This window comes from Sinocyclocheilus rhinocerous, mitochondrion (genome assembly GCF_001515625.1).
Source record: "Sinocyclocheilus rhinocerous mitochondrion,complete genome".
Lineage (NCBI taxonomy): Eukaryota > Metazoa > Chordata > Actinopteri > Cypriniformes > Cyprinidae > Sinocyclocheilus > Sinocyclocheilus rhinocerous.
Window position 1 is genome coordinate 1 of NC_027168.1, and position 16,588 is coordinate 16,588.

The 16,588-nt window shown below is 42.8% G+C and overlaps 13 protein-coding genes and 24 non-coding genes across 37 annotated transcripts, besides 1 other annotated feature; 27 read left to right on the plus strand and 10 right to left on the minus strand. All coding sequences in view use genetic code 2, as the record gives it.

Annotated features, from left to right (window-relative positions):
* Positions 1-933: a D loop (control region).
* ABY15_gt01 lies at positions 934-1,002 on the plus strand. Its single transcript has one exon. It is a non-coding gene; the product is annotated as a tRNA-Phe (tRNA).
* Positions 1,003-1,956, plus strand: ABY15_gr02. Its single transcript has one exon. It is a non-coding gene; the product is annotated as a 12S ribosomal RNA (ribosomal RNA).
* On the plus strand, positions 1,957-2,028 carry ABY15_gt02. The gene has a single exon. It is a non-coding gene; the product is annotated as a tRNA-Val (tRNA).
* On the plus strand, positions 2,029-3,706 carry ABY15_gr01. The gene has a single exon. It is a non-coding gene; the product is annotated as a 16S ribosomal RNA (ribosomal RNA).
* Positions 3,707-3,784, plus strand: ABY15_gt03. Its single transcript has one exon. It is a non-coding gene; the product is annotated as a tRNA-Leu (tRNA).
* ND1 (NADH dehydrogenase subunit 1) lies at positions 3,785-4,759 on the plus strand. Its single transcript has one exon. The coding sequence runs from the start codon at positions 3,785-3,787 to the stop codon at positions 4,757-4,759; it is 975 nt and encodes a 324-aa protein (YP_009142189.1).
* A 3-nt stretch (positions 4,760-4,762) lies between these two features.
* ABY15_gt04 lies at positions 4,763-4,836 on the plus strand. Its single transcript has one exon. It is a non-coding gene; the product is annotated as a tRNA-Ile (tRNA).
* Positions 4,834-4,905, minus strand: ABY15_gt05. Its single transcript has one exon. It is a non-coding gene; the product is annotated as a tRNA-Gln (tRNA).
* Positions 4,906-4,974, plus strand: ABY15_gt06. The gene has a single exon. It is a non-coding gene; the product is annotated as a tRNA-Met (tRNA).
* ND2 (NADH dehydrogenase subunit 2) lies at positions 4,975-6,019 on the plus strand. The gene has a single exon. A coding segment is annotated over exon 1 (1,045 nt).
* On the plus strand, positions 6,020-6,091 carry ABY15_gt07. Its single transcript has one exon. It is a non-coding gene; the product is annotated as a tRNA-Trp (tRNA).
* Positions 6,092-6,093: 2 nt separating this feature from the next.
* On the minus strand, positions 6,094-6,162 carry ABY15_gt08. Its single transcript has one exon. It is a non-coding gene; the product is annotated as a tRNA-Ala (tRNA).
* Position 6,163: 1 nt separating this feature from the next.
* ABY15_gt09 lies at positions 6,164-6,236 on the minus strand. Its single transcript has one exon. It is a non-coding gene; the product is annotated as a tRNA-Asn (tRNA).
* A 31-nt stretch (positions 6,237-6,267) lies between these two features.
* ABY15_gt10 lies at positions 6,268-6,336 on the minus strand. Its single transcript has one exon. It is a non-coding gene; the product is annotated as a tRNA-Cys (tRNA).
* ABY15_gt11 lies at positions 6,335-6,405 on the minus strand. The gene has a single exon. It is a non-coding gene; the product is annotated as a tRNA-Tyr (tRNA).
* A 1-nt stretch (position 6,406) lies between these two features.
* On the plus strand, positions 6,407-7,957 carry COX1 (cytochrome c oxidase subunit I). Its single transcript has one exon. It carries the CDS (start codon positions 6,407-6,409, stop codon positions 7,955-7,957), a length of 1,551 nt encoding a protein of 516 aa, YP_009142191.1.
* ABY15_gt12 lies at positions 7,958-8,028 on the minus strand. Its single transcript has one exon. It is a non-coding gene; the product is annotated as a tRNA-Ser (tRNA).
* A 4-nt stretch (positions 8,029-8,032) lies between these two features.
* Positions 8,033-8,104, plus strand: ABY15_gt13. The gene has a single exon. It is a non-coding gene; the product is annotated as a tRNA-Asp (tRNA).
* A 12-nt stretch (positions 8,105-8,116) lies between these two features.
* Positions 8,117-8,807, plus strand: COX2 (cytochrome c oxidase subunit II). Its single transcript has one exon. A coding segment is annotated over exon 1 (691 nt).
* Position 8,808: 1 nt separating this feature from the next.
* On the plus strand, positions 8,809-8,883 carry ABY15_gt14. The gene has a single exon. It is a non-coding gene; the product is annotated as a tRNA-Lys (tRNA).
* A 1-nt stretch (position 8,884) lies between these two features.
* On the plus strand, positions 8,885-9,049 carry ATP8 (ATP synthase F0 subunit 8). The gene has a single exon. The coding sequence runs from the start codon at positions 8,885-8,887 to the stop codon at positions 9,047-9,049; it is 165 nt and encodes a 54-aa protein (YP_009142193.1).
* ATP6 (ATP synthase F0 subunit 6) lies at positions 9,043-9,726 on the plus strand. The gene has a single exon. The coding sequence runs from the start codon at positions 9,043-9,045 to the stop codon at positions 9,724-9,726; it is 684 nt and encodes a 227-aa protein (YP_009142194.1).
* Positions 9,726-10,510, plus strand: COX3 (cytochrome c oxidase subunit III). The gene has a single exon. A coding segment is annotated over exon 1 (785 nt).
* ABY15_gt15 lies at positions 10,511-10,582 on the plus strand. The gene has a single exon. It is a non-coding gene; the product is annotated as a tRNA-Gly (tRNA).
* ND3 (NADH dehydrogenase subunit 3) lies at positions 10,583-10,931 on the plus strand. Its single transcript has one exon. A coding segment is annotated over exon 1 (349 nt).
* Positions 10,932-11,001, plus strand: ABY15_gt16. The gene has a single exon. It is a non-coding gene; the product is annotated as a tRNA-Arg (tRNA).
* Positions 11,002-11,298, plus strand: ND4L (NADH dehydrogenase subunit 4L). The gene has a single exon. The coding sequence runs from the start codon at positions 11,002-11,004 to the stop codon at positions 11,296-11,298; it is 297 nt and encodes a 98-aa protein (YP_009142197.1).
* ND4 (NADH dehydrogenase subunit 4) lies at positions 11,292-12,672 on the plus strand. Its single transcript has one exon. A coding segment is annotated over exon 1 (1,381 nt).
* ABY15_gt17 lies at positions 12,673-12,742 on the plus strand. The gene has a single exon. It is a non-coding gene; the product is annotated as a tRNA-His (tRNA).
* On the plus strand, positions 12,743-12,812 carry ABY15_gt18. Its single transcript has one exon. It is a non-coding gene; the product is annotated as a tRNA-Ser (tRNA).
* Position 12,813: 1 nt separating this feature from the next.
* Positions 12,814-12,886, minus strand: ABY15_gt19. The gene has a single exon. It is a non-coding gene; the product is annotated as a tRNA-Leu (tRNA).
* A 3-nt stretch (positions 12,887-12,889) lies between these two features.
* ND5 (NADH dehydrogenase subunit 5) lies at positions 12,890-14,713 on the plus strand. Its single transcript has one exon. It carries the CDS (start codon positions 12,890-12,892, stop codon positions 14,711-14,713), a length of 1,824 nt encoding a protein of 607 aa, YP_009142199.1.
* On the minus strand, positions 14,710-15,231 carry ND6 (NADH dehydrogenase subunit 6). Its single transcript has one exon. It carries the CDS (start codon positions 15,229-15,231, stop codon positions 14,710-14,712), a length of 522 nt encoding a protein of 173 aa, YP_009142200.1.
* ABY15_gt20 lies at positions 15,232-15,300 on the minus strand. The gene has a single exon. It is a non-coding gene; the product is annotated as a tRNA-Glu (tRNA).
* Positions 15,301-15,305: 5 nt separating this feature from the next.
* On the plus strand, positions 15,306-16,446 carry CYTB (cytochrome b). Its single transcript has one exon. A coding segment is annotated over exon 1 (1,141 nt).
* Positions 16,447-16,518, plus strand: ABY15_gt21. The gene has a single exon. It is a non-coding gene; the product is annotated as a tRNA-Thr (tRNA).
* On the minus strand, positions 16,517-16,588 carry ABY15_gt22. Its single transcript has one exon. It is a non-coding gene; the product is annotated as a tRNA-Pro (tRNA).

Genomic DNA, 16,588 nt, shown 5'->3' on the forward strand with positions numbered 1-16,588 from the left:
GGATAAGCCGTCCCCTTATGGTATCAATGTAAAAATGTATAATTTTACAGAGATGTGTTAATACATATATGTATTATCACCAATTCATTATTTTGACCATAAAGCAAGTACTAAATATTAGGGTATGCATAAACCATACTATTAAAACTCAGAAATAATATTATTTCAACTTGGGTAATATATTATTCCCCAAAAATTTGACCTCAAATTTTTCCTTGAAATAACCAGCTATAAGATTTTACTCGAAAATATTAATGTAGTAAGAAACCACCAACCGGTTGTACAAAGACATATCATGCATGATAGAATCAAGGGCATTAACTGTAAGGGTAGCACAATATGAACTATTACTGGCATCTGGTTCCTATTTCAGGCACATAACATGAATATTCCCCTCTCAAATAATTATACTGGCATTTGATTAATGGTGTAGTACATATGTCTCGTTACCCACCATGCCGGGCATTCTTTTATATGCATAACGTTCTCCTTTTTTTTCATTTTCATTTTGCATCTCAAAGTGCAGGCTCAAATGTGAATCAAGGTTGAGCAGTTTCCTTGTAAGTGACAATATAAATTAATTATTATAAGACATAATTTAAGAATTACATTCTATTATCTCAAGTGCATAACATGTATGTCTATTGTTCAACTTATCCTTACATAGTGTCCCCTTTGGTTTTTGCGCGACAAACCCCCCTACCCCCCTACGCTCAGCGAATCCTGTTATTCTTGTCAAACCCCAAAAGCAAGAAGGACTCAAGAACGTATCAGCCAACGAGTTGTGGTGTAAATTGGCATCCCATTATATATATATATATATATATATATATGCACCAATTTTTATTGTAACAACTCACCACCAGCCTAACAACCCCTACTAAAAATTTTACAAAAATAGCCCGGCACTAAATATTCTAATATTATTAAGCAGCTAGCGTAGCTTAATACAAAGCATAGCACTGAAGATGCTAAGATGGGTCCTAAAAAACTCCGCATGCATAAAGGCATGGTCCCGACCTTATTATCAGCTCTAACTCAACTTACACATGCAAGTCTCCGCAACCCAGTGAATATGCCCTCAATCCCCTGCCCGGGGACGAGGAGCGGGCATCAGGCACAAACGTTAGCCCAAGACGCCTAGCCAAGCCACACCCCCAAGGGAATTCAGCAGTGATAAACATTAAGCCATAAGTGAAAACTTGACTCAGTTAGTGTTAAGAGGGCCGGTAAAACTCGTGCCAGCCACCGCGGTTAGACGAGAGGCCCTAGTTGATACTACAACGGCGTAAAGGGTGGTTAAGGATAGACAAAAATAAAGCCAAATGACCCCTTGGCTGTCATACGCTTCTAGGTGTCCGAGGCCCTAACACGAAAGTAGCTTTAATAAATTCACCTGACCCCACGAAAGCTGGGAAACAAACTGGGATTAGATACCCCACTATGCCCAGCCGTAAACCTAGGCATCCAGTTACAATTAGATGCCCGCCAGGGTACTACGAGCATTAGCTTAAAACCCAAAGGACCTGACGGTGTCTCAGACCCCCCTAGAGGAGCCTGTTCTAGAACCGATAACCCCCGTCTAACCTCACCACTTCTAGCCACCCCAGCCTATATACCGCCGTCGTCAGCTTACCCTATGAAGGTAATAAAAGTAAGCAAAATGGGCACAACCCAATACGTCAGGTCGAGGTGTAGCGCATGAAGTGGGAAGAAATGGGCTACATTTTCTAATATAGAATATTACGAACATGCACCATGAAACAGTGCTTGAAGGAGGATTTAGTAGTAAAAAGGAAACAGAGTGTCCCTTTGAACCCGGCTCTGAGACGCGTACACACCGCCCGTCACTCTCCCCCGTCAAAACGCACCAAAAATACCTAACATAATAGCACCGACAAGGGGAGACAAGTCGTAACACGGTAAGTGTACCGGAAGGTGCACTTGGATCAAACCCAAGGCGTGGCTGAGTCAGTTAAGCATCTCACTTACACCGAGAAGACATCCATGCAAACTGGATCGCCCTGAGCCAAACAGCTAGCTTAACTACTTAATAACCAAACAATATAAATAAAATAAAATAAGCCCAATACCAAAAACTAAACCATTCTTTTACCTGAGTATGGGAGACAGAAAAGGTTCTACAAAGCAATAGAAATAGTACCGCAAGGGAAGGCTGAAAGAGAAATGAAACAACCCATATAAGCACTAAAAAGCAAAGATTAAAACTCGTACCTTTCGCATCATGATTTAGCCAGTATACCCAAGCAAAGAGACCTTTAGTTTGAAACCCCGAAACCAGGTGAGCTACCCCGAGACAGCCTATTAGGGCCAACCCGTCTCTGTGGCAAAAGAGTGGGAAGAGCTCCGGGTAGAAGTGACAGACCTACCGAACCTGGTGATAGCTGGTTGCCCAAGAAATGAATAGAAGTTCAGCCTCGTATTCCCCAAATCAAATAAACATGAACAAGACCCTAAGAGAGACATACGAGAGTTAGTTAAAGGGGGTACAGCCCCTTTAACAAAGGACACAACCTTTCCAGGAGGATAAAGATCATAATATATAAAACATACTGTTCTAGTGGGCCTAAAAGCAGCCACCTAAACAGAAAGCGTTAAAGCTCAGACAGATAAAAGTTTATTATCCTGATAAAAAATCTTATTCCCCTAAATATTATTAGGCCAACCCATGCCCACATGGAAGAGATTATGCTAAAATGAGTAACAAGAAGGCCCGCCCTTCTCCAAGCACAAGTGTAAGCCAAACCGGACTAACCATTGGCAACTAACGAACTCAACCCCAGAGAGCAATGTGAATTACAAAAAAAATCAAGAAAAACCCACACTGAACTATCGTTACCCCCACACTGGAGTGCTATCAAAGGAAAGACTAAAAGAAAAGGAAGGAACTCGGCAAACACAAGCCTCGCCTGTTTACCAAAAACATCGCCTCCTGCAACACAACCAAGTATAGGAGGTCCAGCCTGCCCAGTGACCACAAGTTCAACGGCCGCGGTATTTTAACCGTGCAAAGGTAGCGCAATCACTTGTCTTTTAAATAAAGACCTGTATGAATGGCCAAACGAGGGCTTAACTGTCTCCCTTTTCAAGTCAGTGAAATTGATCTACCCGTGCAGAAGCGGGTATAATAATACAAGACGAGAAGACCCTTTGGAGCTTAAGGTACAAAACTCAATCACGTAAAGCAACTCAATAAAAAGTAAAAACTTTGTGAACATGAGATTTTACCTTCGGTTGGGGCGACCACGGAGGAAAAAAAAGCCTCCAAATGGACTGGGAGAACCTCCTAAAACCAAGAGAGACATCTCTAAGCCACAGAATATCTGACCAAGCATGATCCGGCCAATATTAAACCGATCAATGAACCAAGTTACCCTAGGGATAACAGCGCAATCCTCTCCCAGAGTCCATATCGACGAGGGGGTTTACGACCTCGATGTTGGATCAGGACATCCTAATGGTGCAGCCGCTATTAAGGGTTCGTTTGTTCAACGATTAAAGTCCTACGTGATCTGAGTTCAGACCGGAGCAATCCAGGTCAGTTTCTATCTGTAACGCCACTTTTCCTAGTACGAAAGGATCGGAAAAGAGGGGCCCATACTTAAAGCACGCCCCACCCCAATTTATGAAAACAAATAAATAAAATAAAGGGGGGCCAAAACCCCAGCTGGCCAAAATAAGGACATACTGGGGTGGCAGAGCATGGTAAATTGCGAAAGGCCTAAGCCCTTTTAACCAGAGGTTCAAATCCTCTCCCCAGTTTATGTTAAACACCCTAATCACCCACTTAATCAACCCCTTAGCCTACATTGTACCAGTACTCCTAGCAGTAGCCTTCCTAACACTCATTGAACGAAAAGTACTAGGATATATGCAATTACGAAAAGGACCAAACGTAGTAGGCCCTTACGGACTACTACAACCCATTGCCGACGGACTAAAACTCTTTACCAAAGAGCCCGTCCGCCCATCTACATCATCCCCATTCCTATTTTTAACCACCCCAGTACTTGCACTAACCCTAGCCATAACCCTATGAGCACCTATACCCATACCTCACCCAGTAACTGACCTAAACCTAGGAATTCTGTTTATCTTAGCCCTATCAAGCCTTGCAGTATACTCAATTTTAGGGTCAGGTTGAGCCTCAAATTCAAAATACGCACTAATTGGCGCTTTACGAGCCGTAGCTCAAACAATTTCATATGAAGTCAGTCTCGGACTAATTCTCCTGTCTGTAATTATTTTTTCAGGGGGGTACACCCTACAAACATTCAACATCACCCAAGAAAGTATTTGACTACTTATCCCCGCCTGGCCTTTAGCCGCGATATGATATATCTCAACACTAGCCGAAACAAACCGAACACCATTCGACCTAACAGAAGGAGAATCAGAACTAGTGTCCGGTTTCAATGTAGAATACGCAGGGGGCCCCTTCGCACTATTCTTCCTAGCCGAATACGCCAACATCCTTCTAATAAATACCCTATCAGCTGTCCTATTTTTAGGGGCCTCGCACATTCCAAGCATTCCAGAGCTCACAACAATCAACCTTATAATTAAAGCCGCGTTACTGTCCATTATATTCCTATGAGTGCGGGCCTCATACCCGCGATTCCGATACGATCAACTAATACACCTAGCATGAAAAAACTTCCTTCCCCTTACACTAGCCTTCGTATTATGACACACCGCCCTACCGATTGCACTAGCAGGACTCCCCCCACAACTATAACCAAGGAACTGTGCCTGAGCACCCAAGGACCACTTTGATAGAGTGAATTACAGAGGTTAAAATCCCCTCAGTTCCTAGAAAGAAGGGAATTGAACCCATACTCAAGAGATCAAAACTCCAGGTGCTTCCCTTACACCACTTTCTAAGGCGGGGTCAGCCAATTAAGCTTTCGGGCCCATACCCCGAACATGACGGTTAAAATCCCTCCTCCGCCAATGAACCCATACGTACTTGCAGTCCTACTATCTAGTCTAGGACTAGGAACCACCCTAACCTTTGCTAGCTCTCACTGACTCCTAGCTTGAATAGGCCTAGAAATCAATACACTAGCAATCACCCCCTTAATAGCACAACACCACCACCCCCGTGCAGTAGAAGCAACTACAAAATACTTCCTAACCCAGGCCACCGCAGCAGCAATAATCCTATTTGCAAGCACAACAAATGCCTGAATAACCGGAGAATGAAGCATCAACAACCTATCAAATCCCATCGCCAGCACAATATTTATAGCAGCCCTAGCACTTAAAATTGGACTCGCACCAATACATTTCTGAATACCAGAAGTGCTACAAGGATTAGATCTATTAACAGGGCTCATCCTATCTACCTGACAAAAACTCGCCCCATTCGCACTTATTATCCAAACAGCACAAACTATCGACCCATCACTACTAACACTACTAGGAATTACATCCACACTGGTCGGGGGCTGAGGAGGGCTAAACCAAACCCAGCTACGGAAAATTCTAGCCTATTCTTCAATCGCACATATAGGATGAATAATTATTGTAATCCAGTACGCCCCCCAACTCACCTTAGTTGCACTAGGAACATATATTATCATAACCTCCGCAGCATTCCTAACCCTAAAAATATTATTAACAACCAAAATCAACACACTAGCAACAACCTGATCAAAAAGCCCCATCCTGGCATCAACAACTGCCCTAGTCTTACTCTCACTAGGAGGCCTACCACCACTCACAGGATTTATACCAAAATGACTAATCTTACAAGAACTAACAAAACAAGACCTCCCCCTCACCGCCACAGCCATAGCCCTAGCCACCTTAATCAGCCTATACTTCTACTTACGACTATGTTACGCAATAACACTAACCATTTCCCCCAACATAATCAACTCAACCACCCCCTGACGAACTCAAATAACCCAAACCTCTTTATCTCTAGCCCTATTTACCACAGCCGCCCTGGGGTTATTACCAATAACCCCAACCATTCTAATACTAATCACCTAGGAACTTAGGATAACATTAAGACCAAGAGCCTTCAAAGCTCTAAGTAGAAGTGAAAATCTTCTAGTCCCTGATTAAGGCCTACAAGAAACTAACTCGCATCTCCTGACTGCAAACCAGGCACTTTTATTAAGCTAAAGCCCTACTAGACGGGAAGGCCTCGATCCTACAAACTCTTAGTTAACAGCTAAGCGCTCAAGCCAGCGAGCATCCATCTACTTTCCCCGCCGCCTAGTCAGTAAGGCGGGGAAAGCCCCGGCAGAGTATTAATCTGCATCTTTGAATTTGCAATCCAATGTGTTCTTCACCACGAGGCTGATAGGAAAAGGACTTAAACCTCTATCTTCGGGGCTACAACCCACCGCCTAAACGCTCGGCTACCCTACCTGTGGCAATCACGCGCTGATTCTTCTCTACCAACCACAAAGACATTGGTACCCTTTATCTCGTATTTGGTGCCTGAGCCGGAATAGTGGGAACCGCCTTAAGCCTTCTTATTCGAGCTGAGCTTAGCCAACCCGGGTCACTTCTAGGTGATGACCAAATTTATAACGTTATCGTCACTGCCCACGCCTTCGTAATAATCTTCTTTATAGTAATACCCGTTCTTATTGGGGGATTTGGAAACTGACTTGTACCACTAATAATCGGAGCCCCAGACATAGCATTCCCACGAATAAATAACATAAGTTTCTGATTATTACCCCCATCATTCCTGCTGCTATTAGCCTCTTCTGGTGTTGAAGCTGGGGCCGGAACAGGGTGAACAGTATATCCGCCCCTTGCAGGAAATCTAGCCCACGCAGGAGCATCAGTAGACCTAACAATTTTTTCACTTCACCTAGCAGGTGTTTCATCAATCCTGGGGGCAATTAACTTCATCACCACAACCATTAACATGAAGCCCCCAGCCATCTCTCAGTATCAAACACCCCTGTTCGTCTGATCCGTACTTGTAACCGCCGTCCTACTCCTCTTATCACTGCCTGTTTTAGCTGCCGGGATTACAATACTACTAACAGATCGAAACCTCAACACCACATTCTTTGACCCAGCAGGCGGAGGAGACCCAATCCTTTACCAACACCTATTCTGATTCTTTGGTCACCCAGAAGTCTACATTCTTATCCTTCCAGGATTTGGAATCATCTCCCATGTTGTAGCCTACTACTCAGGTAAAAAAGAACCGTTTGGTTATATAGGTATGGTGTGAGCAATAATGGCCATCGGCCTTCTAGGGTTTATTGTATGAGCCCACCACATATTCACCGTCGGTATGGACGTAGACACTCGTGCATACTTTACATCTGCAACAATAATTATTGCCATCCCAACAGGTGTAAAAGTATTCAGCTGATTAGCCACACTTCACGGGGGGTCGATCAAATGAGAAACACCCATACTATGGGCTCTGGGGTTCATTTTCCTATTTACAGTAGGCGGGCTCACAGGAATCGTCCTATCCAACTCATCACTAGACATTGTCCTTCATGATACTTATTACGTAGTAGCACATTTCCACTATGTACTATCAATAGGCGCTGTATTTGCTATTATAGCAGCCTTCGTACACTGATTCCCCCTACTAGCCGGATACACCCTCCACAGCACATGAACAAAAATCCACTTTGCAGTTATGTTTATCGGAGTTAACCTAACATTCTTCCCACAACACTTCCTAGGCCTAGCGGGCATGCCACGACGATATTCTGACTACCCAGACGCCTACGCCTTATGAAATACAGTATCATCCATTGGATCACTAATTTCTCTAGTGGCGGTTATTATATTCCTATTTATTCTATGAGAAGCCTTCGCCGCTAAACGGGAGGTACTATCTGTAGAACTAACAATAACAAATGTAGAATGACTCCACGGCTGCCCCCCTCCATATCATACGTATGAGGAACCAGCATTTGTCCAAATTCAATCAAATTAACGAGAAAGGGAGGAATTGAACCCCCATATGCTGGTTTCAAGCCAACCACATAACCACTCTGTCACTTCCTTTTAAAGACATTAGTAAAATGTAAATTACACCACCTTGTCAAGGTGAAATTGTAGGTTAAACCCCCGCATGTCTTAAGCCTGAAACTTAATGGCACACCCAACACAACTAGGATTTCAAGACGCAGCATCCCCCGTTATAGAAGAACTTCTTCACTTCCACGACCACGCATTAATAATTGTGTTCCTAATTAGCACCTTAGTATTGTATATTATTATTGCAATGGTATCAACCAAACTTACTAACAAGTACATCTTAGACTCCCAAGAAATCGAAATCGTATGAACTATTTTACCAGCCGTCATTTTAGTGCTTATTGCCCTCCCCTCTCTACGCATTCTATACCTCATGGACGAGATCAACGACCCCCACTTAACAATTAAAGCAATAGGACATCAATGATACTGAAGCTATGAATATACAGATTATGAAGATCTGGGGTTTGACTCTTACATAGTACCAACCCAAGACCTCGCCCCCGGTCAATTCCGACTCCTGGAAACGGACCACCGAATAGTTGTCCCAATAGAGTCCCCAATCCGTATCCTAGTATCCGCTGAAGACGTACTACATTCTTGAGCCGTTCCATCCCTTGGCATAAAAATAGATGCAGTCCCAGGACGACTAAATCAAACCGCCTTTATTGCCTCACGTCCAGGATTATTCTATGGACAATGCTCTGAAATCTGCGGGGCTAATCACAGCTTTATGCCAATTGTGGTTGAAGCAGTACCACTAGAACACTTCGAAAACTGATCCTCATTAATACTAGAAGACGCCTCGCTAAGAAGCTAAATATCGGACAAAGCATTGGCCTTTTAAGCCAAAAGTTGGTGATTCCCGACCACCCTTAGTGAAATGCCACAATTAAACCCCGGCCCTTGATTCATAATTCTAGTATACGCATGATTACTTTTCCTAGCCATTATCCCAACCAAAATCTTAAATCACATTTCACCAAATAAACCAACCTCAGTAAGCGCTAAAAAACACAAAACTGGGTCCTGACACTGACCATGATAATAAGCTTCTTTGACCAATTTGCAAGCCCAACATATCTAGGGATTCCACTAATTGCCATCGCAATCGCACTACCCTGAGTACTTTATCCGACCCCCTCATCTCGATGAGTTAACAATCGACTCACCACAATCCAAGGATGATTTATTAATCGATTTACTAATCAACTAATACTACCACTAAACATAGGAGGACATAAATGAGCATTATTGTTAGCCTCATTAATAATTTTCTTAATCACAATTAATATGCTTGGCCTATTACCCTATACCTTCACACCCACAACACAACTATCCTTTAATATAGGATTTGCCGTGCCACTATGACTTGCCACAGTAATTATTGGAATACGAAACCAACCAACAGTCGCTTTAGGACACTTATTACCAGAAGGAACACCCATCTTACTAATCCCTGTATTAATTATTATCGAAACAATTAGCTTATTTATCCGACCATTGGCCCTGGGGGTCCGACTTACAGCCAACCTAACCGCAGGCCACCTCCTAATTCAACTTATCGCCACAGCTGTATTTGTCCTTCTACCAATAATACCAACAGTAGCAATTCTAACCGCTACTGTACTCTTTCTGCTTACACTATTAGAAATTGCAGTAGCAATAATCCAAGCTTATGTATTTGTACTTCTTTTAAGCCTATATTTACAAGAAAACGTTTAATGGCCCACCAAGCACATGCCTACCACATAGTTGACCCAAGCCCATGACCACTGACCGGAGCTATCGCTGCCTTACTAATAACATCCGGCCTAGCAGTCTGATTCCACTTCCACTCAACAACACTAATAACCTTAGGATTAATCCTCCTACTTCTCACCATACACCAATGATGACGTGACATTATTCGAGAGGGGACCTTTCAAGGCCACCACACACCACCAGTACAAAAAGGACTACGATATGGAATAATTCTATTTATTACCTCAGAGGTATTCTTCTTCTTAGGGTTCTTCTGAGCCTTTTACCACTCAAGCCTGGCACCCACCCCAGAGTTAGGAGGTTGCTGACCCCCCACGGGAATTACCCCACTAGACCCATTTGAGGTCCCACTCCTCAACACAGCCGTACTGTTAGCATCAGGCGTCACAGTAACATGAACCCACCACAGCATTATAGAGGGAGAACGAAAACAAGCTATTCAATCCCTAACACTAACCATTCTATTAGGGCTTTATTTCACCGCACTACAAGCCATGGAATATTACGAAGCACCATTTACAATCGCAGACGGAGTCTATGGTTCAACATTCTTTGTAGCCACGGGCTTCCATGGGCTACACGTTATTATTGGATCAACCTTCCTAGCAGTATGCCTCCTACGCCAAATCCAATACCACTTTACATCTGAACACCACTTCGGCTTTGAAGCCGCTGCCTGATACTGACACTTTGTTGACGTAGTATGACTGTTCCTCTACGTATCTATCTATTGATGAGGCTCATAATCTTCCTAGTATTAAAGTTAGTACAAGTGACTTCCAATCACACAGTCTTGGTTAAACCCCAAGGAAAGATAATGAATTTAATTATAACTATTTTAATTATTACAACAACCCTATCCTTAATCCTAGCGGCTGTATCTTTTTGACTTCCACAAATAAGCCCCGACGCAGAAAAATTATCACCATACGAGTGCGGATTTGACCCCCTAGGCTCCGCCCGACTACCATTTTCCCTACGCTTCTTTCTAGTAGCAATTCTATTCCTCCTCTTTGACCTAGAAATTGCCCTCCTCCTCCCACTACCCTGAGGAGACCAGCTCCATAACCCCACCGAAACACTCTTCTGGGCCACAACAGTCCTAATTTTACTAACACTGGGACTAATCTACGAATGAACCCAAGGCGGCCTAGAGTGAGCAGAATAGGGGGCTAGTCCAAAACAAGACCTCTGACTTCGACTCAGAAAGCCGTGGTTTAAATCCACGACCCCCTTATGACACCCGTACATTTCAGCTTTAGTTCAGCATTTATTTTAGGTTTAATAGGACTAGCATTTCACCGAACCCACCTACTCTCCGCACTCCTATGCCTAGAAGGAATAATATTATCCCTATTTATCGCACTAGCCCTATGAACGCTGCAATTCGAATCAACAGCATTCTCAACAGCTCCTATATTACTACTAGCCTTCTCTGCCTGTGAAGCAAGCACTGGCCTAGCACTACTAGTTGCTACTGCCCGCACTCATGGAACTGACCGACTACAAAACCTTAACCTCCTACAATGCTAAAAGTACTAATCCCCACAATCATGTTATTCCCAACAATTTGATTAGCCTCCCCTAAATGACTATGAACAACCACAACCGCACACAGCCTCCTAATTGCCTCCATTAGCCTAATATGATTAAAATGAACCTCAGAAGCCGGATGAACCTCCTCTAATATATATCTAGCCACAGACCCATTATCAACCCCCCTTTTAGTGCTAACATGCTGATTACTTCCACTTATAATTCTAGCCAGCCAAAACCATATTAGCCCCGAGCCAATTAGTCGACAACGCTCTTATATTACACTTCTCGCCTCACTACAAACCTTTCTAATTATAGCATTCGGTGCCACAGAAATCATTATATTTTACATTATATTTGAAGCTACACTTATCCCAACCCTTATCATTATTACCCGTTGAGGAAATCAAACCGAACGACTTAATGCAGGAACCTACTTCCTATTCTACACTCTAGCAGGGTCACTCCCACTTCTAGTTGCCCTACTTCTTCTTCAACAATCTACAGGTACACTATCAATATTAGTACTCCAATACTCACAACCTCTTCAACTCAACTCTTGAGGCCATATAATTTGATGAGCTGGCTGCCTGATCGCATTTTTAGTTAAAATACCATTATACGGGGTTCACCTATGGCTACCCAAAGCACATGTAGAAGCCCCTGTAGCAGGATCAATAGTGCTAGCAGCAGTCCTACTAAAACTTGGCGGATATGGAATGATACGCATAATAGTAATACTAGATCCTCTATCAAAAGAGCTAGCCTACCCATTCATTATCCTAGCCCTCTGAGGTATTATTATAACCGGATTAATTTGCCTTCGACAAACAGACCTAAAATCACTAATTGCCTACTCATCTGTAAGCCACATAGGACTAGTGACAGGGGGAATCCTAATTCAAACCCCATGAGGATTCTCAGGAGCAATTATTTTAATAATTGCCCACGGACTAGTATCCTCAGCACTATTTTGCTTAGCCAACACAGCCTATGAGCGAACCCACAGCCGAACGATAATACTCGCCCGAGGGCTGCAAGTAATTTTTCCACTAACCGCAGCATGATGATTCACCGCCAATCTAGCCAACTTAGCACTCCCCCCACTACCTAACCTAATAGGAGAGCTCATAATTATCACAACACTATTCAGCTGATCCCCATGAACCATCTTACTTACTGGCCTAGGAACATTAATCACAGCTGGTTATTCTCTATATATATTTCTTATATCACAACGGGGCCCAACACCCAAACATATTATAGGGCTTCAACCCTTCCACACCCGAGAACACCTGCTAATAACCCTACACCTAATCCCCGTCATCCTACTAGTGACAAAACCAGAACTCATGTGAGGATGGTGTTACTGTAAGTATAGTTTCAACCAAAACATTAGATTGTGATTCTAAAGATAGGAGTTAAAACCTCCTTACTCACCAAGGAAGAATCAGAAAATAGTAAGCACTGCTAATCCTTACACTCCGTAGTTAAAATCCACGGCTTCCTTGCGCTTTCAAAGGATAACAGCCCATCCGTTGGTCTTAGGAACCAAAAACTCTTGGTGCAAATCCAAGTGAAAGCTAAAATGACACTAATTATACACTCATCTCTTCTTCTAATCTTCTTTATTTTAATATACCCACTACTCACCACACTAAGCCCTAGTCAACAAGAACTCAACATAGCAAAAATAACCAAAACTGCCGTTAGTTCCGCATTCTTCGTCAGCCTGTTACCACTTATAATTTTCCTAAATCTGAAAACAGAGGGCATTATTACAAATTGACAATGGATAAATACTCAAACATTTGACATCAATATTAGCTTTAAATTCGACCACTACTCCTTAATTTTTGTCCCAGTTGCCCTATATGTTACCTGATCAATCCTAGAATTTGCACTATGATATATACACTCTGACCCCTATATTGACCGGTTCTTTAAATACTTACTCACATTCCTAGTAGCCATAATCATCTTAGTCACAGCCAACAATATATTTCAACTATTTATTGGCTGAGAGGGGGTGGGGATTATATCATTCCTGCTAATTGGATGATGACATGGACGAGCAGACGCTAACACAGCAGCTCTTCAGGCTGTAATTTATAATCGAGTAGGGGATATCGGACTAATTATAACCATAGCTTGATTTGCAATAAACCTCAATTCCTGAGAAATTCAACAAATCTTTGTTTTATCAAAAAGCTTCGACATAACAGTCCCCTTACTAGGACTTGCCTTAGCAGCAACAGGAAAATCAGCCCAGTTCGGCCTCCACCCATGGCTACCGTCCGCCATGGAGGGCCCTACACCAGTGTCTGCCCTACTCCATTCTAGTACTATAGTTGTTGCAGGGATTTTTCTACTAATCCGCCTTCACCCGCTTATAGAAAATAATCAGCTGGCCCTAACAATCTGCCTCTGCCTTGGAGCATTAACCTCATTATTTACAGCCACTTGTGCTTTAACCCAAAATGATATCAAAAAAATTGTAGCTTTCTCAACATCAAGCCAACTTGGACTAATAATAGTTACAATTGGATTAAATCAACCACAACTAGCGTTCCTACACATTTGCACCCACGCTTTCTTCAAAGCCATGCTATTCCTATGCTCTGGCTCAATTATTCACAGCCTAAACGATGAACAAGACATCCGAAAAATAGGAGGCCTGTTCAATATTATACCTGCCACCTCAACTTACTTTACAATTGGCAGCCTTGCCCTAACAGGAACCCCCTTCCTGGCAGGGTTCTTCTCAAAAGATGCAATTATTGAAGCCCTAAACACCTCTTATCTAAACGCCTGAGCCCTAACCCTAACACTAATTGCCACATCATTCACCGCAGTATATAGCTTCCGGCTAGTATACTTTGTAATTATGGGAACCCCACGATTCCTACCACTATCCCCAATTAACGAAAATAACCCACTAGTGATTAACTCTATTAAACGACTTGCCTGAGGAAGCATTATTGCAGGACTCCTCATCACACAGAACTTCCTGCCAATAAAAACACCAGTCATAACAATACCAACCACCCTAAAAATAGCAGCTCTTGTAGTAACAATTACAGGCCTACTCGTGGCCACAGAACTAGCTAATATAACAAGCAAACAAGTAAAAATCATCCCAGTAACCCCCACACACCACTTCTCAAATATATTAGGGTTCTTCCCAACAACTATTCACCGCCTCCTTCCAAAACTTAAACTTACCCTAGGACAATCCGCCGCCACCCAACTCGACAAAACATGACTCGAAACCATCGGGCCAAAAGGCCTGGCACTAACACAAACAACCATAGCAAAGACTATAAACGACATTACACGAGGAATAATCAAGACATACCTAACCATATTCCTTCTAACCCTAATCTTGGCCATCATTCCAATTCTCCTTTAAACCGCACGAAGAGCCCCACGACCTAAACCACGGGTAAGCTCTAAAACAACAAGCAAAGTCAAAAGCAACACCCAAGCACAAATAACTAATATACCCCCACCAGACGAATACATCACAGCCACACCACTGATATCGCCACGCAAAACAGAGAACTCCTTCAGCCCATCCACAATCACCCACGAACCCTCATATCAGCCCCCTCAGAAAAACCCCGCCACTAAACCAACCCCTAATAAATAAACCAAGACATACACTAATACAGAACGACTGCCCCAAGCCTCTGGAAAAGGCTCAGCAGCCAAAGCTGCCGAATAAGCAAAAACCACAAGCATCCCCCCTAAATAAATTAAAAAAAGAACTAATGATAAAAAAGAACCCCCATGGCCAACCAAAATCCCACACCCAACCCCAGCTGCAACCACCAAACCAAGAGCAGCGAAATAAGGCGTAGGATTAGAAGCAACAGCAACTAAACCCACAACCAAAGCTATTAGTAATAAAAACATAAAATAGGTCATAATTCTTGCTCAGACTTTAACCGAGACCAATGACTTGAAGAACCATCGTTGTTATTCAACTACAAGAACCATTAATGACAAGCCTACGAAAAACACACCCCCTTATTAAAATAGCCAACAGCGCATTAGTTGACCTACCAGCACCATCCAACATTTCAACATGATGAAACTTTGGGTCCCTACTAGGATTATGCCTAATTACCCAAATTCTAACCGGCCTATTCCTAGCCATACATTACACCTCGGATATTTCAACTGCATTCTCATCAGTAACCCACATTTGCCGAGATGTCAACTACGGCTGACTAATCCGAAACATCCACGCCAACGGAGCATCATTCTTCTTCATTTGCATTTATATACACATTGCCCGAGGCCTATATTACGGATCATATCTTTATAAAGAAACCTGAAACATCGGCGTAGTCCTTCTACTGCTAGTTATAATAACAGCCTTTGTCGGCTATGTACTACCATGAGGACAAATATCTTTCTGAGGGGCCACAGTAATCACAAACCTCCTATCCGCCGTGCCATATATAGGAAATATGCTAGTCCAATGAATCTGAGGCGGATTTTCAGTAGATAACGCAACACTAACACGATTCTTCGCATTCCACTTCCTATTACCATTTATTATTGCCGCTGCAACCATCCTCCACCTCCTATTCCTCCACGAAACAGGATCAAACAACCCAATAGGACTAAACTCAGATGCAGACAAAATTTCTTTCCACCCATATTTCACGTATAAAGATCTCCTGGGATTCGTAATCATGTTATTAGCTCTAACACTACTAGCGTTATTTTCCCCTAATATACTAGGGGACCCAGAAAACTTCACCCCCGCCAACCCTTTAGTTACCCCCCCACACATTAAACCAGAATGATACTTCTTATTTGCCTATGCCATTCTACGATCAATTCCAAACAAACTCGGAGGTGTCCTTGCACTGCTATTTTCTATCCTAGTATTAATACTCGTGCCACTATTACACACCTCAAAGCAACGAGGACTAACATTCCGCCCAATTACCCAGTTCCTATTCTGAAGTCTAGTAGCAGACATAGTTATCTTAACATGGATTGGAGGCATACCAGTAGAACACCCATTCATCATCATTGGACAAATCGCATCCGTATTATATTTCGCACTATTCCTCATTCTCATACCACTAACGGGATGATTAGAAAATAAAGCACTACAACTAGCTTGCCCTAGTAGCTTAATCTAAAAGTATCGGTCTTGTAATCCGAAGATCGGAGGTTAAACTCCTCCCTAGCGCCCAGAAAAGAGAGATTTTAACTCTCACCCCTGGCCCCCAAAGCCAGAATTCTAAACTAAACTATTTTCTGG